The sequence below is a fragment of the Vipera berus genome (genome assembly GCF_964194415.1).
Source record: "Vipera berus genome assembly, chromosome: 1".
Lineage (NCBI taxonomy): Eukaryota > Metazoa > Chordata > Lepidosauria > Squamata > Viperidae > Vipera > Vipera berus.
Window position 1 is genome coordinate 192,268,643 of NC_138202.1, and position 24,536 is coordinate 192,293,178.

At 38.8% G+C, this 24,536-nt stretch overlaps 1 protein-coding gene across 1 annotated transcript in view; it reads left to right on the forward strand.

The window, feature by feature from the left end:
* Window positions 1-513: 513 nt before the first annotated feature.
* Window positions 514-24,536, forward strand: part of CLIC5 (chloride intracellular channel 5) — a 56,476-nt gene continuing 32,453 nt past the window's right edge. Inside the window, exon 1 of the mRNA XM_081314826.1 lies at window positions 514-841. Coding sequence (XP_081170952.1) covers window positions 779-841 — 63 coding nt within the window. The 5' untranslated portion in view covers window positions 514-778. The remainder of the gene's footprint in view (window positions 842-24,536) is intronic.

Here is a 24,536-nt window from a genome sequence, read left to right on the forward strand (position 1 = left end):
TTTCTCATCTCTGATTGTTGTGAACACAGAGTGTAATTGCTTACCTTCCTTTCTCCCAGTCACATTGTCTTCCATTCCCTACTGCCCAGTTTGATATTTGGATTTTACACAAGTTTTCTTTGATACCAGGATTCAATTAGCACCCTTTGGTGAGTGAGTGAGTGAGTGACTGAGCCTTTGGCTTTTTGCTTTCTGTGCCAGGAAAATGTTCTGCGTTTGCAACGATCAGAGCAATCAAGCTGTGTTTACCTCAACCAAATATGTTTGGAGAGTAAATGAAGACTTGGGGAAGGCTCTCATACTGTTTTTCAAAAGAACTGCATACGAGAATGCTGGAAAGGGGAGTGCAAGAAATAACTATTTTGACAGAATGGGATTAAAAGAAATGGTTTGTTCTGAGGTACCACGGGCTGTGCATTAACCCCACCCTCCTCTCTTGCACTTGGCTATTTTGGGCTGGCAGCATGAGCCAGAGCTCTGACAGATGAGCACTCAGAAACACAACACAGCACTGTAGCACTTGTTGCTCTGAACACCAGTGTAAGCTTCTCCTGCTTTGCCTTTCTTGTCCTTTCTGGTTTATTTTGTTTACAGTTTCATAATTAGGAAAATTATTGTCTGAGTTAGTGGAAGTTTCAAAAGCAGCAGGAGGAGCAAAGGGATTGTGTAGAGAAGGAGCAGGAAGCCTCCCAAGTCCTGTGGGTAAAAGGCGAAGCTGTGTTGGCCCTGGACCCTTTACAGAGCAAGGATAACAGCTCCTTGCCTGGGGCGATCAGAAATGAGCGACTCGTCTCCTGCCAATGGAGAAGGAAAAGACCCTGAAATTGAACTCTTTGTCAAGGTAGGTGAGACTTTTCTCTAGTCAGCTGCAGACATTCACAGTGTCCAGAGTACCATTGTGTTTTAGTGCAGAATTTTTCCTTTTTCCCTCCCCTTTCTTGTTTGCTTTCCCTCCTGCTGTTGGCTTTAGTCTTTGTTGCTCCAGAGCCATCTCCTCAATCAAATGCCAAGCCAGCCACAGTGGTTTCCTCTCTGAATTTACTTTGAGGAAGGAAAGCAGACCCTGAGGCACACAAGAAGCCTTGTAGCATGCAGGATGTTGGGGAAAACCTTTATGTATGCAGTCAAAAATCTATTAGCACAGAAAGCAACATGACATTTGGAACGAGCTCATACTTGCGTGTATATAATCTGATTTTATTCAAAATGTGACTAGTAGCAGTTAATTATGTGGACTATCCGCTCATATAAAGATGCCAAATGAGGCAAAGTGAAAGATTTTTTTAGCAGTATATTTCCAATTACTTGTTTACATGTGCAAGCCATTATCACCTATATTTGCAGTCATTGGGTAATCAAAAATCCCATCTGTCAGAGAAGGATAACCATGTAGGGTATGTGTGTGAGAGAGAGATAGAAAGCCTGTGGTCTTTCAGACATTGTGAACTTTATCTCTCAGTAGCCATAATTAAAAAGGACAATAGGGAACCTTGCTGGAAGTGCAGACTTCATGGTATTTTAACCATCTTCACATAAAAATAGTAACAACAATGCAAAACAGTAAGGATGGTATATGGCATGCTGCCCTCCAAGCATGCTGGAGAGGAAGGGAGAAAATGCAAATGAGGGCAAAAATGAACTCATTTGGAATATGAGAAGGTGCAAAATGTATCATTTCCAATCATACATGAACAAAAGCTGGTGAAATCAGAATCGAATCTAAATAAAATTACTTTGTAACCTACAAGAATAATGCAAACACTCCCCCACTGCATGTTCACACGAGCATTTTACTATTGTAGAATCCATTGCAGGGACGGTGCAGATGCTCTGCTCCTTGAGAAATTGTATTACCCCTAAGAACAAAATTCCCAATGCCACTATTTCTAGAATTATCCATGGCAGCATTTAGGGCAGGGGTCTTCAAACTTGGCCTTTTTATGACTTGTGGACTTCAACTCCCAGAATTCCTCAGCTAGCATGCTTGGCTGAGGAATTCTGGGAGTTGAAGTCCACAAGTCATAAAAGGGCCAAGTTTGAAGACCCCTGATTTAGGGCTTTGGAGCTATTGATCAAGAGACCAGACAAGCTCCTTCTGCCCCTCTGTTCTGCTGATGTCCAATCCTCCCACTCTTTTAAGGAAAATTAGGTAGGCCTTAAGTAAGTAGCAGGCTTGATTGCGGAATTGGATAAAATGTTGTCTTGGTTATACTGCTGGCATTGGTGTATCACCCTAAATATTTATCCTTAGCGAGAATAGATCAGTCAACAAAATATTTTGCTAAACAATGGCAATCTTAGAGAATGTTGGTTGAAAGTGATTCTCTGTCTCCCTTGCCTTATTGGTGGGCCATCTTAGGGTAGATAAATTTAGTCAGTTGAGTAGCCAACTATTGCCAAATAATCTACAGGTATCACTTTGTAGACAGTGGCTTATCCTATTTTAACGGCACCATTTCAATTCATTCCGGTATTTTATTACTGTAAGAAAGGTGTGATTGGTGGTGTCCTAGTTCTGATTCTTTGAAACCAAGATGTAGACACAGTGCAAAAAGAGATTCTTCTAAGAAAACTGTATAGTGGATGGCCATTATGATGACGTTGATGGGTATGTCTGTTTGGGGTTTTTTCACAAAGACTCTAACTGATAGACCTCATCACAACTTGTGGTGTAAAGTGAGTTTGCTAGGTGCTGTGAGCTTCAGAGCTTTCATGAAGAGGTGCTCTTTTCCATCTTCCTGCAATGTTGTTGGCCGCCATGAGTTTTATTTTGACACAAATGCATGTGCTTGCTTGATAGTATTGCATAAGTTACCTCCTCACGGGGATAACAGTGAAGCTGTAGTCAATGTCACAAGGAGATGTTTGTAACTTTACAGATTACAAGAGTCATTCCAGAACAGTAAATGTCACCAGGATCATCTGACTTTGCTTCTCTAAATATGCAGGGGGATCAGCAAGGAGCACTATAGCACATGAATAACCATGATATATTGCTGAGATATAGATAGATAGATAGATAGATAGATAGATAGATAGATAGATAGATAGATAGATAGATAGAGATATAGATATAGATATAGATATAGATATAGATATAGATATAGATATAGATAGATAGATAGATATAGATATAGATATAGATATAGATATAGATATAGATATAGATATAGATATAGATATAGATATAGATATAGATATAGATATAGATATGCCATGGTGAGTCATGGCATGTCATGTTTGAATTAAATGTTAGAAACTCCTGACTTTTTAAAGTTACAATTGCAAATGTAGTGAATATGTGGCAAGGTTGATCTAGACCAGTGGCACATCCTAATTATTCAAGAATACTTGCATATTATTATTGCCCAGATTTGTTACAAGATCACTTCTTATGTCTGCAAACATATATGTAACGATAGCAGAATTGGGAACAATAATACCTGGCCAGATTTGAATAATACTGGCTGTCTCAATAGAGAATGACATGCTTTTTGTGGTACACTTCTATTATTATTATTATTATTATTATTATTATTATTATTATTATTATTATTATTATTATTATTATTATTATTATTATTATCCATTGCACAGTCAGCCAGATGTTCAGACGATTTGGCATTATTGTCCACCTATCGAGTTCTTACCAAGGACCTGGGATAGGCAGATGTGGATGTTTGATGGTATTACAGATATCATTGCAGGATGGAAGCAGTTTCTCGTAAGGCCACCTTTTGCAATTAACTAATGGCGAATTTGTCAATGTCAGTGGTGTTCAAGTGGTGCTCCAGCTGTTTTGGGATTGCACCCAAGGCGCCTATTACTTTTGGTACTACCCTTGCTTGCCTTTGCCACAGTCTTTCTATTTCTATTTGTAGGTCTTTGTATTTTGTTATCTTCTCCAGTTTTTTCTCGTCTATTCTGCTGTCTCCAGGCACTGCCATGTCCACTATCCAGACTTTTTTGTCTTTTTATCAACAATTGTTAAGTCCGGGGTGTTATGTTGCAGGTGCTTGTGTGTTTGAATTCAGAGCAGTTTAATTTTATCATTTTCTGTGACTTTCTTTATTTTATGATTCCACCAGTTCTTGCTCACAGGCAAATGATATTTCTTGCAGATCTTCCAATGCACTATTGTTGCTACTTTATCATGCCACTGCTTGTAGTCACTCTGTATGATCTTCTTGCAGCAGCTTACCAGGTGGTCCACTGTTTCTTCAGCTTCTTTGCATAGGCGGCACTTACTGTCTGTTGCTGTCTTCTCAATTTTGACTTTGTATGCATTTGGTCTTGTGCAGCCAGAATTAGTTCCTCGGTCTCTTTCTTCAATTTTCCTGCTCTTAGCCATTGCCAGGTCTTGTTATTATCTGCTTTCTGAGCTATATTTTTAATGTACTGGTCATGTAGTGCTTTGTTTTCCCATGCCTCTATTCTGTTCTTCATTTGGTCTTTCTTGTAGGCCAGTTTGGTCTCTCCAGTAGTCAGTAAGCCTTCCTGATATACTAATTTCAGTGCATCTTCATCATTGTCCTTCAGATATTCTTCCAAAGCCATTTCTTCTTCTTCAACCATCTGATGTACTTGCTGCATTCTATGCCCACCTATTTGCCTTGATAAATAGAGTCTGTTAATGTCACTGCGTGGATGAAGGACATGATTCATTGTCATTTTTTTCTGGTCTTCCTATCCATTGCTTTTAGTTCTGCTTGAGTCCAGTCCACTATTTCAGCTCTGTATCTAATGACTGGAATTGCCCAGGTGTTGATTGCCTTCATGGTATTTCCTCCATTGAGTTTGGACTTTAAGATCTTCTTCACTCTCTTGATGTATTCACCTCTAATCTTTTTCTTGACTTCAGTGTGCTTGATGTTGTCAGCTTGAAGGATACCCAAGTATTTGTAATAATCTTCCTCATCTAGACTCTTAATGTTATTTTCATGGGGCATCTTAATTCCTTCAGTTTTCACTATTTTTCCTTGTTTGGTATATATACGGACAGTGCTGAACAGCGATTCTATTTCAGATTATGTTTTTCCAGATCATCCAAGTAAAGGAGGTGGGATAGTCTGGCAGATGTTTTTGATGTTTGATAGAGTTATTCAATATTGTTGACAGAGGAAACAGTGCAATAACAAATAGTAGTGGTGATAATGAATCTCCTTGAAATATTCCTCTCTTGATATTAACCTCTTCGAGTCTTTCACCATTGACCTGCAACTGTGTCTTCCATTGTGCCATCGATCTTTGCACAAATTTTCTGATGTTTCTACTGACTCCTGTTATTTCTAGGCACTTGATTATCCAGTCATGTGGCAGAGAGTCAAATGACTTTTTGTAGTCAATCCATGCCACATTCAGGTTGGTCTTCCTTTTCTTGCAGTTTTCCAAGATCATTTTGTCTATTAGGAGTTGATCTTTTGTTCCTCTGCTATTGGGGCGGTTTCCTTTCTGCTCAAGTGGAAAGACATTGTTTTCAACCAGATGCTGTTGTACTGCATCAGCTACCACACCACTTAGCAATTTGAAAGTTGTTGGTGAGCAGGTAATTGGCCTGTAGTTGCCTGGTGTTGCCCCCTTTACTGGATTTTTCATTATTAGGTAGGTTTTCCCAGTTGTTAGCCACTTTTCAATTTCTCTTCCTTGTAGTATATTGTTGAACTGCTTGGCAATGAGTGGGCATATAACAGATGTTTCAACCAAAACCCATGCAGTTCATCTTTACCTGGTGCTGACCAATTTTTGATCTTCCTTGCTCTTTTTTGTACCATTTTTGTTGTTATTACTAGTTATTTTCATTTCAATTTGTTTTATTTGCATCCACCTCTTTTAACCAAGCCACATCCTTGTTGTATTTCTTTGTATCAACTTCCTGAACTACACTGTTTCTTCCTTGTCAGGTACTGACTGATTCATTGCAGTTTCTCCATTGATGGATTGGTAGAAACATTTCTGATTGGATTGAAATTGGAGGTTCTGCCTATAATTTGCAATTCGAGCTTCATATCTACTGATTTTCCTGGCTATAGCTGTTATTTGCTGCTTTATTATTTCCAGTGCTTCCTTGACCTTCCTTGTTTCTAAGTGGTATTTCTTGATTAGGTATTCTTTGGTCTTCTTGTTCTTCAGCTTCTTTTCTTTCATCTGTTCTAGCTTGCTTGCTTGTGATCTTAACTTGCTGATCTTATTTTCTAGTCTAACCTTCCATTTTTGTGGTGCACTGTTTGTTTTTCTTCTTTGTTGATTTTGCATCCCAGGTATTCAGTTATAACTACAGCTGTGCTGTACATTAGTTGGTTTGTTTCTTGCAGTGAATTGGTGCTTATACTTGATATTGCAGTATTTGCATCTTTTAATGCTTGTGCTAGCTGTTTCTTTGGAACAAGCTTCAATGCATGCGGCCTTATTCTGTTGTTTTTGTGCTGTTCTAGATGCTCAGTTATTCTTTGTTTCAATTCTTTTATTTCTTTAGAGGGCCTTGTTCTTCCTGAGGAAGAGGTGCCTGGTTTCCAAATGAGAACAGTTGTATATCTCTGCTGGATTCTTTCACTGCCAACTCCCCCTGGCTTGCCTGTATATTCTGAATTACTTCTGGCAAGGCTTTGATTTCTTTGCCCTGGGTAAACCTTTGCAGTTCGTTCATCCAATTCTGTTTCTGTGAATACTTTATTTCGTATTATAAATCTGCGTTGATCTGCTAGTCTCTGTTCTGTTATTTCTGATTCTGGATATTGTTCTTTCCAGAACTAGTGCATTCATTTCAGATATACTCTTCTTGTTGGACTTGATGTGTAATAATATATCATTATTTCTTTGTTTTCAATCACTGTCTATTTGCGACGGGTAAACACCTTTTCTTCCAGTAGTTCTGCAGCTACTGGCCCTGCTTGCTCAGCCAACAGTCCAGAGTCCTGTAACCCATTTTTCACCAGATATCCAGGCACTCCAAAATCTAGCACAGACCTTGTTAACCCGGGCGACATCCAAGCCGGTATGGCTTTCTGAAATTTACGTCTCACCATAATTTTTATGGAGAGACGCTCTTTGTCTGAGTCCTCTAATGAGACCTGTCCAGTATGGTTGAACCTCTGGCATAGCTCTCATCTTCCTCAGAGTACACAAGCCCCACAACCATGTCAAGATAGTGCTTCACTGGGGGTTGTTGTTGTTATTTAAAGAAACTGATTTCAGTTCACTATTTCCCTGCTGGACAACTCCTTTGAAAACCTTAGATTTTTTTTTTTACCTAGAAAACAAAATACAATAAAAGTTCCAAAACTGAATCTCACCACTAATGTGCACAAAATTAAACAGAAAATGAAACAGCTTTATTTTAAGTTCCATGCTCAAAAGATGTAGGAAATTTCAAGTTGCCATGGTACTGCATGTTAGCATTAGGATATGCTCTTGGCCTGTGATCCACAGGTTGTATAATAATAAAGGTGGAACTTTTTCTTACCGTTTCTCTATACAGACATGTTCAGAAATATTTAGAGTAGCTTGTTAGAATAACAATCAGAGATATTGGCAAGAAATTACATTTAACATACCAGCTAGAGTTGTTCTTAGTAATCCAATTAATTTAAAGTGATTTTTTTCTCATTCAAGTGGATTTTAACCCTTTGCTTAGCCAGTCCTCTGGAGCAAGTAGATTTAAGAATGAAAGAAAATGAAGTGTGTTTCAAATATATCAGCACCTCTGAGTTTCTCAATAACAGCAATCAATGGGTAGTATAATTGATACCAAAAATAATTTCTCAGAAAATATAATCAGTAATTTACTTATACAAGATTACAATTAGTTTTCTAAATGCTTAGATTTTTTTATTATTGCTCTTTATATAGTTTTCTCACATATTGACGTTGGCTGAACTAAAAAAACCCTGAGAAGATAAGGGAAAGAAAAGGCTAAGAAGTATTTAGATGGGAAAGTAGTCAGTAATCACAAGATGATAGGTTAGTCAGAGAAGTTGGAAAAAAAACATTCTGGAATGTTTTTGGGAAGCAGTGAACCACTTCTGTATTGTTTCCAAGTGAATTATATAGCTGTAGGACACAGAGTGTCCATTTGAAGTTTTTTTAATCTAACCTATAATATTATAGTTTTTATTATGTATAACTTTTATTATATAACATACTGGTCTGGAAAAATAATAGGTTCAATTCATATATCATGCTAAGCCATAATGAGGTTTGAGTTTATCTTAGGATATTGTATGAAAGGCAGTCAACTGCATCTTCTTCTGTAAACCTGACTTAGTGCAATGTATAAAGTCTTCTATTGGGTTTAAGTTTCAAAAAGTCTTTGTTTAACTGGTGCCTGAAATTGCTTTTAACATAATATAATGTAAAAAAGAAAGCAATAAGAAAAAATAATTTCATCAACAAAAGCTATCATGACATGCTCCTAGAACAGGAATTAAAGCTTAGTAGAGAATGCATAAAAATGTAGATAACTACCGTAATCTTTTTTTAATATGATTTATATCCAAATGTGGTTGTTCCTAGAAGCACAGAGAGAAAGAGAAGGATGACATTAATAGAGTAATAAGCTATATTCAATTATTAGTTCATAAATCAAAATGATTAACATTAGTATAATTAATACAAACTATAATTCTTGCCTATTCAAGGATCTCTTGCAAAAGTAACACTGAACTGTGGTTTATCACTGCATGTATGAACCTCTGGTTCATGTATCTTTTGGATGCAGTTACACTAAGGAGATTAGAAGAAGCTTTCCCTACCTTTTTCAGTTACTATGCTGTTATGTCAAAATCTTGAACTGGGGTTAATGTTAACTGCTGTTTAGATTTTCTTCCCCCCTCCCTGCTGTCATAAATGATACTGATTTCTCTAGGGTTTCAAACATGCAAATAGACTGAGGTGAAAATAGTGAAAATGGAAGGAAAATCTCAGATCTTTTCTTGAAAACTTTAGGAAATGTTTTTCCTAACCACTATGATACATTTTTGTCTCCTACCAGCAATAAATACTGCTGGTTCAATGCATTCATACTAAGGGCCATTTTCCATATGAGATTTTAATTGTTTTATACAAAATATTGGGCCAGGAGCAAACAGGTGCTACTGGATTCTGACTGTGACATGCTTATATCCACATTAATGGATCATGCCATTGTATTTTAAAAGAAATTTGCTCCATATTTCATTTCCTAATACTCAGATTCAATCTTGAATTATATTTACTGTTGGAAATAGGGTTTTCTTTTCATTACTTGGCTATACTTTCATGTCATGCTTTCATTTGAAAAAGGGATGTTTTAGAGTTCAGCTTTTTGACATGCTGTGCTACAAGTGAGCCAAAGATTGATGTGGAAAAAATGGAAACAGACTTGCAATATGTTAAATCCTGATAAGAGAATATAATTCTGTTCATTCAGAAAGGTGGGCATTTCACATTCCTAACAAATCTGCTACTAATGAGATCAATCTTAATGCATATCTGTACTTCACGTTTAAGTTGCTTCTGTCCTATTCTGATGCCAGCTTGATTCTATACTGATTTATTAAAATCCTGTCTAGACTGAGATGCTTACAAGGTATCCCATTCAGACAAAAACTACCACATCCTGCTGCTGTCCCCTTCCATTTTTCTGTTCAGGAAAGCAATGGACAATTGCCTTCCTTCTTGTTACTGTCTTTACTGGATATAAATATTGTACTTTTATACGGGTGTATATGGATGTATATAAGATAAGATAATCTTTATTGTCATTTTTTACTGTGGGCACAATGGTGCACATCAAAAATGAAATTTAGTTGCCCTCTCTCAAAGTGAGACACATACATGACATATATGTGTGAATACATACACACACACACACACACACACACACACACACACACACTTAAAGCATCCAAATGTATATATGATCTACGCAGGGACAACAATCAGATTGAAAACAAAAGTCCCTTTCTTGTGTTTTCCTGTCTTTACTGACTAAAGTCCACTGCCACGCCTTGTTATAGCAGACTTCTCACTTTCTAAAAGTCCACATGTTTTAATCATGAGACTAGCGAGTAATACTTGCAGTGACAAAGGTTGCAGTAGACCCTGTTGAGGCCAGGGACCACTCCTATGTTTAGAAAGTAGCTAAGTAGCAGTGAGATTAAAGTGCAGCAGGCCAACCTGATGACAATTCTCAAGATGACAGAAGCAGTAAAACTGCTTTGAAAGCAGTACTGGAAACATACTCAGAGGTCATAGGCATAGTGGGTGGAGGGGAATGAGTGAATTTGACTGGACTCCATAGTTGCACCTGCTGTCGCTCGCAGTTTGCCAAACAGCAAGGGGGATGGGTGAATGCCTAAGGAGGGAGGGAAGCTCCGGAATGCAAGAGTGCCTTCTGTTGCCGGTGAGACGTTAGACACCAAAGTGAAGTTTTGAAATGTTTGAGCAACACAGAGAGTCTTTCCCCAAAATAAAAGAACTGAGGAGGAAAAGAGGTTTTAGCTATGGGGTTTTCACGGGAAAAATCCCAGAACTGACTTTGCTTCTGTTGTATCTAGATGGATCTTTCAATAAAGCTGCACTCTTGGTAATTTAAAAGAGCTGAGAGTTTCTTTGGTTGAATGTGCCAAATGGGATGGTTGACAGTGATGTGTGTTTCTACCTTCCAAAAATGATTGCTAGCCCATATTGATGATGGGTCAACCTGGCAGAATAAATAACCCTTAATAAAATCACTGAAAACCATTTTTTCTCTTGCAGTGCTAAAGATTGCCTGTTAATATAATTTACTATTTGAATTTATAATTCAGATATGCTTTTTTATTTATTTGAACAATTATTGGAACAATTTATAATCTATCCCCATCGTTGCGAGAAATGTAGGTGACACACACTTAATAAATAAAAACAAACCCCAAAAATTCAGTTGAGGGAACCCCAATACTGCATTTGCTCTTTTTTAGTTTGAGGCCTGCTTCACGCAGCCTCTGCAGTATGTCTCTGAGCTTCCTTGCTAGCACCTCTGTGGATTCTCCGGCAATAAGCATGTCGTCAAAATAGGGGCAAACCCCTGGAATGCCTTTGAGTGTGCGTTCCATGATTCCCTGGAAAATGCCCAGGTCTACACTGACCCAAAATTGCAAGCGCTTTACTCTGAAAGCCCCCATGTGGGTCACGATTGTTTGTGCTGTGGCCGTGGCCTCATCAACCGGTAGTTGCTGATAGGCCTGCACCAAATCTTATTTCGAATCCTGCCTCTCCGTTGCTCAGGGACTGGTCCTCTGAGCACGTGGTTGCTAGCATGGCTTAGCTAGCCGACTGTAGGGGGGGGAATTGCTTTTCCCCCAGGCATGCGCTGCCTCTCCCCTAGTGACTTTCAGCTCCGATGGAGAAGCAGGTTCCCACCTTTGTCACCAGTGTTGTGTACTGGGTTCGTTGCGCAGGAATGAAGATGAGGCGAGTGAGTTCAGCAAAGATCATGGTTTATTGCTTGCAGGATCTGAACTAGAGAACAGGGCTGCAGATGCAGCAATTTATATCCTGGCCCCTAGGTGGCGGCCAATAGGTTTGAAGCAAACTATTGCCACCCTAGGGGCAACCAGAGCAGTGGTGGAGCAGTGGGCTAATGCCTCCTTAAGTAACACCAGCTGCCTGCAATTAGTGCAGGTTCGCATCCCACCAGGCTCAAGGTTGACTCAGCCTTCCATCCTTCCGAGGTAGGTAAAATGAGGACCCAGATTGTTGGGGGCAACTAAGCTGACTTTGTAATAATGCCGCTTGGTGTGTGTGTGAAAGCCCTAATAAGCAGGCATATACATAGAATGAAGGCTACTGCTAAGCTTGTAAGCCGCCCTGAGTCTTCGGAGAAGGGCGGGATATAAATGGAATTAAAAAAAATAAATAAAAATAAAAATAAAAACCAATAGCAGCGCTGGAGACGGGTTGTCTGAGATGCTGGGAGCCGTTAGCTAGCTCCCTGCTCAAGCAGCCTACCAGCCATTACCATGTGGTGTTAACAATCAAGCCCAATACATTACACCAGGAATGCTACTTTATTGGCTGTAGAGAAGAGTAACAGAATCTTGTCAGCCTGCCAGAACGTCTCTCTGCCTCATCTTAAGCCAAACAAAATCAAGTCAGGGTTATTTCAAGTCTGCTTTCCCAGGAATTAATTGTTTACTTTCTCTCAATGATCTTTCAATGGCCTTTCAGAGAAAACCATTCCTTTATCAGGACTGTCTGAACTCCTTGACTATATTACTAGTGGATTGGATGAGTACTGATAGACTGAAAATAGAAGTAACACAGAAAAATGAGCAAAGCTCATATTGTTCTATTTGTTTTTAAGGAAAATGTAGTTTGAAGGATCAAGTTTGAGAATCATCTTGAATACTAAGTTATGTCAAATCATACACTCCAGACTGCTAATGTAAATGGGGAAAAAACTGATAAGGATTATGTACTGTATTTGTCTTTTCCTTTTTACTGCCTTTGATGTTACATCCATTTCCTGATGTCTTTTGTGTTGATACTAAGATAGCCAAGGCTTGATTGGCATAAGCTTGCTTTTTCTTTGTTCCATCTATAGCACTACTCTATTTGTCAATATACCAGGAGCAAGTATTAAGAATAAAATACCCACAGTGGAATTGTTGCTGGTGAAGAAAACAGAATTTGCAGAGATTACAAAACTGACTTGTTTGATTAGAGAAAAGACAGTAACTACATCAGACTTTTTGCTGAAACAGAAAAAAACCCTACGATTTATAGGCTTGATGATTAGAATGGGTGGAATATGGAAAGAAGGCAGCTGCAGTGATAACCACAATCACGATGAGAAAGAGAATAAAATATAAATGAATTTATAACTATGGTAAAGAAGACTAAAATCCACTTCTCTATATATAATCTTTTCTATTATCAGATTTCTTTTACCGTATTTTCCGGCGTATAAGATGACCCGGCGTATAAGACGACCCCCGACTTTTAAGAAGATTTTCAAGGTTTTTCGTCTTATACGTCGGAAAATACTTACATGCCAGTTGCCAAGTGTCCGACACAAGCCCGATTCAGCCCCGTCTGATGCAGATGGTGCAAAGCCTCCCTTTTGAAGCCCAAAGGGGCTTTTCCTTCCACCCACCCATTTGAGAGCACATTTGCAGACGGAGCAGCCGCGCGTCTGGAGCCAAGCCCCGCCCAGGAGGCGGTCAGCCAGGTGGGCTCGGAAGACGCGCTGGAGAGGCGGGCTTGGGGCGGCCATGCCGAGGCCAGCTGGAGAGGGCCGCTGCGTGGTCTGCGGGCGAGAGGGGCGCCAGGCCCGCCGGAAGTCCCCGGAAGTTCCTGGAACGGGCTGGCAGGCACGCTCTTCCCCGGCCCGCCGGAAGTCCCCGGAAGTTCCCCAAACTTGGAATGGCCTGGCGGCGGGTGGGCGCTCCCTCCCCGATCCGCCAGGGAGCGTCTCCCAAAGCGTAGCATCTGGCGGCCAGGAGTCCGTCGGCCTGGTTGCTGGCGAGCTGGCCCGCGGCTAGGGCCGGGGCCCAGGAACAGGTAGCTGGGTGTGGGTGGGGGGAAGGAAAGCCGGGCGCGGGCTTCTGCGGCTGGTTGCGAGGCCGAATGCGGGCGTCTGCCGGGAGAGATAGCGGGTAGCAGGGCGCGCTCTGCTTATGCTCAGATGCCGCTTGGGTGAGGGGGAGGGGCTTCCTGCCGCTCCCGGAGTCTGGCGTTTGCAAGGGGGAGGGGAAGGGGCTTAGAGGCTCTTGGGGGTGGGAAGGGAGAGTCACGATGGAGGGGGGACTGGACTAAGGAGGCTTGAAGTTGCTTTGCAAGAACGGGGACGCTCGACTGATTTATGGTTTTTTTCCGGCGTATAAGACGACCCGGCGTATCAGACGACCCCCCCCAACTTTTGAGAAGATTTTCATGGGTTCAAAAGTTGTCTTATACGCCGGAAAATATGGTACTTTTTTATGCTTCCTTCCCCTTTTCTTTAAATTTGTATTGTTTTTATTCTGTAAAAGCACATTAATAAAAATAATTAAAACACAAGTGTTCTGGCAGTGGTAATATGCCAAATTTAATATTGTACAAGCCTATCCATGCTGCTATATCTGCATATCTTCTGAAGTATAACATAATTTTCTTTGATCTCTCAATTTCCCTTCAAATGTGCTGTAGTTCAAATGGCAGAATTCCAAGCCTTTGAAGGTTCTGGAACTTGAAACCCAACACTTCTGAAAGAGAACAGATTGTGAGGAAACTGCATTATTTCATAGGGCTCTTAAATGACCACATCCTAGGACAATAGGATTGTACCTTTAGGTTTCAGAATTCAAAGCCAAAACATCGTTTGTCTGAAGCAAATTACACTGAAATCAGGACAGAATTCTAAGGAATTGTTTGAGATAAAGATGCCAGATTAAATAGTAGTTTGACTGTAAATAAAATACTGTTTCTAATTGTGCTAGCAATGTCATGGAATTTCAATAAATAATTCAGTATCTTCTCTTATTACATTTTCAGAATTGACTTTCAGTTCTTGGTTGCCATTAATTTTAGTTTGTCTGAAATAGTATTTAAAATGATTGAAATGTGGTTGAGATTCATTCCCACTTGCAGGGATGCTCAAAAAGCAAGGTGCCCAGGGATTCTAAACCTTAATTGAAATTCTGAAGCACGTAATTTATATTACATGCATAATAACTGTTGCTAGTGAATTCCAGAATTGCTTTGTGAAATTAAAAAATGGTTGCATTAGCATAGTAAATCATCTCTGCTAAAAGTCATTCCTACAATTCGTTCTCATATGAGCATTTTTAGCAACTTAATGCACTTAAAATTTAATAATTGTAACAATAAATAAAATAATGGTAAATGTGTACTTATTTAATCTATATAAAATGCTAATGTTTCTGCTTTTTTTTAGTTTTCTGTTGTCCAGCTACTGTTTGATGTCTTTTCCCTGCTGTTATGTCCAATCATAGCGATATAGGATGCAGAATGCATGATAGTTGTCCTTTCTATTCCTTTCTTATTTGTGTGTGTGTTCTTTGGACCATTCTGAATTAATTTGGCACCATTTTTAGCATAAATCGCCCATTGTTCTCCAAATCGTTTTCCCATTTGTGCCTAACAATCATATAATCGGCCCTATTTGGACCGAGATGCCCTACGTACAGTCACTCATGCGCTCGTGACCTCTTGGATTGACTACTGCAATGCTCTCTACATGGGGCTGCCCTTGAAGTCCACTAGGAGGCTCCAACTGGTGCAGAATGCGGCCGCGCAAGTTGTGATGGGGGTCTCCCGATACTCCCATGTAACACCTCTGCTCCGTGAGCTGCATTGGCTTCCAGTTGTCTTCCGGGTGAGATTCAAGGTGCTTGTGATGACCTATAAAGCCCTAAATGGCATGGGTCCGGATTATTTATGGAAGCACCTTCTGCCAGCGTCAACCTCCCATCGTCCTGTGTGCTCCCACAGAGAGGGCCTCCTCAGGGTGCCGTCGGTCAGGGAATGCTGACTGGCAGCCCCCAGGGGGAGAGCATTCTCTGTGGGGGCACCTGCCCTATGGAACCAACTCCCTGTTGAGCTCCGGATGGCTCCTGACCTTCGCTCCTTTCGCCACGACCTGAAAACTTGGTTATTTGAGCTGGCCGGCCTGGACTGAGGGTTTGGGATTTTAAATTTTTTAATTTTTAAACTTTTAGAATGTGTTTTACTTATTAGGGCTAATTTAATTTAATTTATTTTAACTTTGTATAGTGTATATTGTATATTGTGTTTTAATTGCCCTGTACACCGCCCCGAGTCCTTCGGGAGAAGGGCGGTATATAAATCCAATAAATAATAATAATAATAATAATAATAATAATAATAATAATAATAATAATAATAATAATAATAATAATAATAATAATAATCATGCTGTGTCATGATGACATTGCTGTCACCTTATAACTGATCAACATTTGAGGCACTTCTTAACTGTTCTGATATTCAAGTAGTGTTTGTCCCTTCAGGAAGCAAGCCAGAGCACTTTCACTGTGGCTTGTTGCCAGATTAGTAACAAACTGGTGAAGCTGACATGCTTCACTAGCTACTCACTGTTGCATTCACTGTTGACTTCCGTAGGAATAGGATCAACACGTGACTAGGTTGCTATAGGTAAAGCTCCTCTCATTTGATCTCTGGCCACTCCCTTTAGAGCTATTTCAGTTTGGGCAGGACCAGAATTTAGTTCTTTTATCTAAATTTCCCATCATAATTTTGCATGCCTGGGCACCCTGTTACACTGTAATTTATATGGAGATAAAGTTTCTACTAAATCCTATTAAATCCTGTCTGAAAAATTGACTACTCTTAAATAGTATCATTCTATCCAATATATTTAGCTAGAATAGAGCTGTTAAGAATCTTAAACTTAGATGAGGTAAGTAGAACAAGAATCTGCTTCTTCTGTATATACCCAAATGACAAAATGCTCTTTCTTCTGAGATTCAAGTAGCAGTTCTCTGACAATTTTTTAAAGGACACTGAAGACATAATTATTTTGCAGAATTTTGAAGAGTTGAAGAGAAATTATGTAATAAAATGCCAGGTTTAAGTGAGGATGAGGATGCATTTACATATAAATAAACATGTAAAGTGACCTTCAGATTGAAGTTAATAATAATATTCACAATTTACTTTGTGTAGGGTCCGGACTAGTACTACATTCATGTCAGAAGCACCTACCACGTATTGAAAAGATTAACCTTTCAAAGGGGACACCTGAGAGGTCTCCTTTCATGTCTCTGTTACCTTTCCATCAAAGTGGTACCTATTTATCTACTTGCATTCACATGCTTTTGAACTGCTAGGTTGGCAGGAGCTGGGACAAACTGATGGGAGCTCATTCTGTCATGTGGTTCATGCTCACTGTCGACCTCTCAATGGTCTTCTGACTCAGTGTTCTAACTATGAGAGTCACCACATCCCTTAAGCCTCTGGAAAGCAATAGAAAAATTGTTGGCCAAATTCTTGCCTCTACACCATGGCAAAATCCAGTTGGACCAGGTTTAATTTTTGCTTTCTGAAAAGTCTTTTTGAAAATGCCCACAACCTTTGACTAATGTAAAAAAAAATCCCATGAAAATGTATGATAAATTTTTTATGAATAAATATTCATTTTTATGTTATCAATTCAATCCAAAGAAGAAATCCATATAGTAGTATATATTAGGTTTGTACAAGCCATTTGGAGGGGCTGCAAAGAACATTAATGTAGCTGTGAAGTAGCTGCAATAAAGATTTGACAAATAGCTGCTGTGGCCAAATTCACAGCAAGTTATCCTGTGCAAGGAGGAAGATCAAGGAATTGTACATGCAAGAATTATTTCCAAAAGCTTTGGATTTCATACGCTGGAGAAGTTGGGGGAGTGGAAACCACAGTCTTTCTAATTTCTTATTTCTCTGCCTCACTTATGAGGCACTGAAGTATCCTGCTTTTATAACAGTCTACCATTGTTTATCAAGTGTCAAAACATGCTCCACTGTTTTGACTGTCTATGGAGATTCTCAGCCATCCAGGTCATGGTTGTCCCAAAGGTATGTTTTTCAGGAGGCAATTGGATTTTTGTGTTCTTCTTTCAACAGATGAACTTCTTTGTTAGGACTAAGTCTAAGTCTTCCTGCCAATTTTCTTCTCATTGTTGGTTACAATTATTATTCAATGCAAACCCCACACTTTTCCTTCACCATCAGGGGCATCTCTTAAGACAGTTTCAAACATGAAAAAAGAAAATTAAGGCTGCAACAGGTCAGGGAACAGGAGCAGAATATAGCTTTGCAGATAAAGCAAGATGTTAAACAGCGAACAGATGAACACCTGAAGTAGTTGGCCGAAGAACTGGAGACAGAATGTCAGAAAACACAGGATGAGAAGATGAAAGGTCTGGAAAATCTATACCTGTCAAGTTTAAGAGCTGTGGGAGAAGGGCATAAAGAGGCAAAGGAAAATAGGCCTGATTTGGAGGCACTGGCAAAGCAAGCAGAAGAAAAGAAAGAAACAGCAAAAAAAAGGTATAAGGAAGCACTGGGGAAAAAAAACAGAAAAGTCGGAAGGAGAAATTGCTGAGAGAACAAACCAGGCAAGCAAATGCACGAAAGCATTCATTTGAGGTAGAAAGAGAAAGAGCAGCTAGAGTTGCAAGCCTGTCTCCTTCTCCCCCCCCCTTTTGAAAATATAGAATTGAAGAATATACCTGCAGTGAAAATTAGTGATGTTGATAATTTTTCAATTTGTCGGCACCATATCTTTTGACTCATATGTGGACAGAGAAATGAGCACAGAACAGACGCTCGGTTACTCGTTCAAAGAAAAACAAGAAAGGCCAGTTGCCTCCTGAAAAAGCACCTTTGGGACACTGCTTTGACTGTACTGTGGTTGGCCTGAAGTGTAAATAATAAAATGATGTATCAGGTTTTTTTAAAATGAAAACTTTACTTATGCTTTCTAGAAGAAAATTACTCTAGTATGAATTTCAATGCAGTGTCTCAGCAGGAAATTTCAGCAGTTGTATATTAGTAAGGAGTGGGAGATGGTCCATTAAGGATTGAGAACAAGTGATGATTTCCTACAGGTTCCGGTGCTATTTTTTTGTCCTAAATTATTTCTCTATACTTCTGCTTTTAATCAGCGTGCATCTTGAAAGCCTGATTCAATCAATCATTGCAAATTTCCAGTGTTATTTTCTTCCCTCTCTTTTATTTTTCATTGCTTTCCTTGAATAGTATCATAATTGTTTTTTTTAAACTGTACAAACCTTTTCTATTTTTCCACTATTTATAACACGGTATAATCCAGTCTTGGAAAGAGACAGGAGATTGTTTCCTGGTAGGACTCAGTTCCGCTATCGGAGATTTTTCAGTATACAAAACACTATATTGATTATTTTTAGCTTGGCAAAAAAAGAAGGGTAGTTAATTTATTCCTGTTGCAGTAATCCCAATTATAACAATTGTTGCTCCCTTCTTAAGAAGTTAATCCTTACCCCTATCTTAATTTAATGTTGTTGATGATTTTAAAACATTTAATAGAATGATTTAAATAAAATATATAACATTAAAAAAAAGTAATACAGAATTTTTAGGGATACAATCCTACCCCAAACCTGCTTGAGCCTAGCCACAGAATTTCCATTTTACTTTGAGTTTTATTATATTAGCCCTCATTCTGATCTATTATTAATTACCAATTTTCAACACAATATAACAGCTTAGCTGTACATCTATCCTGATTTGACACCCACCCATACCCCCAAGCATGGCTCTCTGCAATATGAATTTCTAGACACTTCATCCTGAATCTACAGAGAAGAGGAGGCTGAACGGGCAGAATCCCTAGGAGAGATGCCATGAGGTTCAGCTCTGGTCTCCTACTGCCACCTTCTGGAATTGACTCTTCAAGTATGGCAAAGACCACTTAAGGACAGTGTCTCAGTTCCCAACCCAGGCAGGTAATCAGAACAATCGGAGATAGTGTCAAAATCCAAGCTGCTTTACAGATCACCAGCAGTATTACTTTGATTAACCAAAGAACTAAAGTGCAATAAATAATAACTCCCAATTCTTAAAATCAAGCAGCAACCATCAATCTTCCACAGTAAACTGCAAGCAAAATTCTGGAAGATTTGTTGCATTTTATTTTTTTTTGGCAAGAAGTTAGCGTTCATGTTTCATCCATTCAAATGGGAATGATACAGTACTGCTCCTGTGAGTGAAAGAGATTCATTACACCCAAAGATCTTTTCAGAAAAAAAAAGAAATAATCCTTTATTTTTTAGAGCTACATCTTTAAGATTAATTTTCAAATTGGTGCAGGCAACATTACCAGGAGCACAAATAAAAGGTGTAAAATAGAGGAAAAAGATTTTTAATTTCATTGGTTTATATAAGTAGCGAGATGAGAAGAAGCCTTGATCCCAGAAAATGGCTGTTTGGAGCTATGTTAGTTTCTTTTTAGATTCTTGCTCAGTGATTCTTTTTTATATTGGGACATTACGATGGGTAATTTCCAGTTTAATCTGCACTCATCTACTTTAATCAAGCCCTACCTCCAGATCAGAGCAAGTAATCAGTTCAGCTAGCAAAATGATAAGTTCATGTTTCTTTATAACTGGCAAAAGGGCAAAAAGGCAGATAAAAATATGGAGAGACAGATATGACCATTAGCATGAATTTACATTATCTCTATGTCAAAAGCATATAAAACTTTCCAGAAACAGTACTGTGAGTAATGAGGAGACAGTTCCAAAAGGAGCAGCTTTTGGTCATTCTAATAGCAGAACAAAGAGGGAAAGTGTGACCCCAGGTGACTCTTCCTCTATTCTGCACCATTTAAGAAACAATTTGGTTGGGTGGGGACAATGTATCCAACATTGGTATTACAACTGTTCATTTAGTGACCATTCAAAGTTACAATGGCACTGAAAAAATGAATTATGACCATTTTTCACACTTACAACCATTGTAGCATCTCCATGGTCAAGTGATCAAAATTCAAATGCTTGGCAACTGGCATATATTTATGACATTGCAATGTCCCAGTCATGCGATTACCAGTTGTGACCTTCTGTTGTGACTAAACTTTATGTGGAAGCCAGATTCATTTAACAACAGTGTTACTAACTTAACAACTTCAATGATTCACCTAACAATTGTGGCAAGAAAGGTCATAAAATGGGGCAAGACTCACACTGCCAAGCTTAGCAACAGAAATTTTGGGCCCAATTATGGTCGTAAGTCAAGGACTACCTGTATTCCTCAAATAGATGTTTGGAAAGGGTGCAGCTTTCCCTCTCCCTTACAAACTCTTTAATGCTCTTTTCTAACAACTTTAGCAATGTATCTGTAGGTGTATGCAATAAACAACATGCATATTGAAAAATAGAGTGCCAATTAAAAGGGTGATCTTTTGATATTGCTTAATAGTTGAAAACAATTGGCATTCAGTGCTTGATAATTAACAGGTAATGCTAGCTAGACTGCCATTATGTGGCCTTTGAGACCAAGGCAGTGGAGAGCCCTCATCTCTCTACAAGGTTAGAGATTTCTTCCCTGGTGCTTTATGAGGTTGGAAAATTCCAATCTTGGAAAGTGATGAAAGGAAATGTAGAGTCCTGGATAGGGTGGTAAGGAGCTTTGGATCCAATCCTCGCATAGTCTCCCACCACATTCCCAAATTAGGACAGAAATATGGACAGCATAAGAGCTGCTCTAAATTAATTTCTCTTTTCCTGCAAAGGGAGCTACATTTTAGGAGGATATTTCCATCGCTTTGGTCTGTAGCTGACAGAGCATTGGCTATATTGGTGTGCTTTGACCTTGGCATGAGCCCATAACTGCCAATATCAAAAAACATTTCATCGTTGACACACAGTCACTCTTACATGCAGTAAGCATTTGCTTTGGCTGAATCTTCAGTTAGTAACCAAAATGGACACATCAAAGCTACTCCAACCTCTTCCAATATGTCTTTTATCAAAGATTTGGAATCATTTCAGAGCTTCAGAGAGTGCTGTTTTGGTTCCTGTCCACCCAATATATTTCTGAACTGTCTCTCAATTCTTCGTAGAAAGAAAATATCAAGTTGGGAGTAAGGAAACAGAAGAATGTAGTCTGTTGATCAGCCATATCATCCAGCCATATAATTCACTTCAATTTAAATTTATTTATGGTTGCAGGTAAAAATTTTGTTTAAAACATCCAGCAGCAAACCATACAATAAAGTAAAAATGCCTAAAAGGTAAAACGGGTAATTAATTGCTTTTTAACATAGAAAGCAGTCTGTCAGATTTTATGTATACTTAGAGTTTCTTTCTATTTTGAATTTTTTTTGAATTTCCAAAGAATTTATCAGGTAATAGGAAATCAGAGTATTAGTTTCATAGAATAACTAGAGCAGTTCGAAGGGATGGTATTAATTCTGGAGACCCTGGATGGGCAGCTCAACAAATAGGTAGCACTGATTCAAGCACACAGATTCAAGTATCGGGACAGTTAAGTCTTCAAAGGTTACTTTATTTCCCTCCCAGAATCTTGATGAAGCCTGATGAAAGTAAATGTCTATGGTGAGAACAGCAAAGATGTCATAAGCACCCTTAGGAATGGGGGTGGGGGTGGGAAACCAAATTTACAGGGGTAATAAATTCTGCTGCTATTGTTCTGCAAATTTCCATCTGGGACATGTTGCTTTTCTAAAACCCTCAGGCCACAGTATTCTGAAGGATTAGATAAGAATCTACAAAAAAACAAATCTATGCTATTTCCATGAGGAATCAAAACTTGTCGACAAGGATTACCTGGTTTAAGAATCTGTCAGGCCCAAGAACCACACCTGAATAACAGAATAATAGAATTGGAAGGGACCTTGGAGGTCTTCTAGTCCAACATCCTACTCAAGCAGGAAACCCTATACTATTTCAGACAAATGGTTGTCCAATCTCTTCTTAAAAACCTCCAGTGTCACTTATGAGTAGTTTCCTTTATTGTTCTTCACCTGCAGACAGAATCTTGTCAGACTAAAGCAGCTGTTTGCATAACTACAGATATACCCTTAGAACGTCTAGAGTAGATCCGTTTTAACCCTCTTCCTGCTTTCCAAGCTTCACTGACTCTTTGCCTCTGGAAAGCAGCCTCTCCCTCCTGGAAAGCGAGATTATGTTCCACCACAGAATCTCTACTCACCCCAAAAAATAATTTTGGCCAGTATTTCAGAACATAACTTAAGGCTGTGCAATGTGTCCTTGAGTCTGAAAGAGTGTTCCTAGCTGGACTCTTAGGAGCAGAAACTTTGAAAGAGTTGTGACAGTGATAGCAGCTAGTTGATTTTGTGTAATCAAACATGTGAAATCAAGTTTAATTATCTGTTAAGATTTCTAATATTTAATTAGAATATAATAATATTAAGTAACAGTAGGGTGGAGACATTAATGCTAAGTAATCAGCTGAAGACAAAAGCCTTTACTGCATAGCAAATATTTTGATACCATCTGCAGGTTTTTTTTAATGTCATATTCAGTTTTTGATAAAAAGCTAAATAGTCTTACCATAACCATTGATATTTTAAATCATAATTAATAATGATTTAATATTTCTCTCCTTTTATCTTTTATCTAAACATTATTGTTACTAACCTTTAGTCAGTTCTGTACAAATGCAACTATATCCAAATAACATAAAGGATTATGTAGATAGGTTTTACAATAATATAAGAAAAGAATAATTATAACTTGGAAAACCTAGGATCAAATATTTCAAATACAGTTTGAGCCAATTGAATGAAAAACACTTTATGTTCTCTAAGTGTATAGGATTGTTTTCCAATTCTTGAGCCAATGCTCAGCAGCTTTTGTGGAACAACCTGATCTCTATCTAATTTTCTTAATATTTAATATCAAAACCAAATTTTTGTATGAAAGGAAAAAAGTATATATAAAAGAGAGATGCTTCTAATAATTTTGCTTTGAACATCCAATTCTACCTCCAACTTAGATTTATCAGTACAAAATCATACCAATAAACAAAACAGGGCTAGCCAGTTCAGAACCAGACCAGGGGGATGCATATTTAATTAGCAAGCTTCCATAGAGCATGATAGAGCATATTTACAAGTCAAAGAGTGTGCCAGATTAGTGAGTTAGGGAGAGAAGCAAAAGCAGATTGGTGATACGTGGAGAAAAGAGGAAGAATGCAGCGCAAGGGGAAAGGGTGGTAGCCAAAAGCTCTAACCAAAAATAAACTAGCAAACCAGTGGAAAGGAGGAGCAGTTCTTAACAGCATCACAGATTTGAAGGGCAGAAAGAAAGGCATGTTCTCAGATCGCAAGAGAGCTTGAGTTGGGCAGGAGTGAGGACACAGAAGTGTAAGTAGAAATAGGAAGGTCTTCCTAACAAACGTTTTACCTGCCACAGTAAGACTCCATATACAATAATTTACTTGTCCCAGTGAATCAACTAATGTTTCTGTGTACTACTCCTTGTCTTTTTCTGATGCTTTCCCCTTTAGGAACCTTTTCCTTTGCACCATCATTCAAACATCCAGACACGGCACCTTGCTTCTTCTTCTTGGAGGAGAGGAATGCTTTGCGTGATCTTTTAAGGAACTATTTTCTCCAACTTTTCAAAGTATCCATACCTCAGTCTATCTCTACAATATTGCTTTTGCCCGCAGTAGACTTATTTACTCACTCATTCAAATATTCTCTCTCCTCACCCCACCTGCCATTTGGAGACCGCTTTGAACAGCTGATGGGATTTCTAAGCCTTTTGTCTACTGTCCATTTGGCTCAGTTACTCTTTTGTTCACAGTTCTTTCCCTTGTCACTCTTATTCGGTCAGATTCCAAAAGCTTCCTCTTACATTCTCAGCGGAAATCAGACACCAGCTATCAAAGGATTTTCATTTATTTGACATTAGGCAAATCAATAAATTATTTACCGATGAGAGGAGGCGAGACAAATGACAAAGAAGTTCTTTTCCTGTTTTCTATAGAGTGTTTTTTATTTATCACTCCCAGGATCCCCA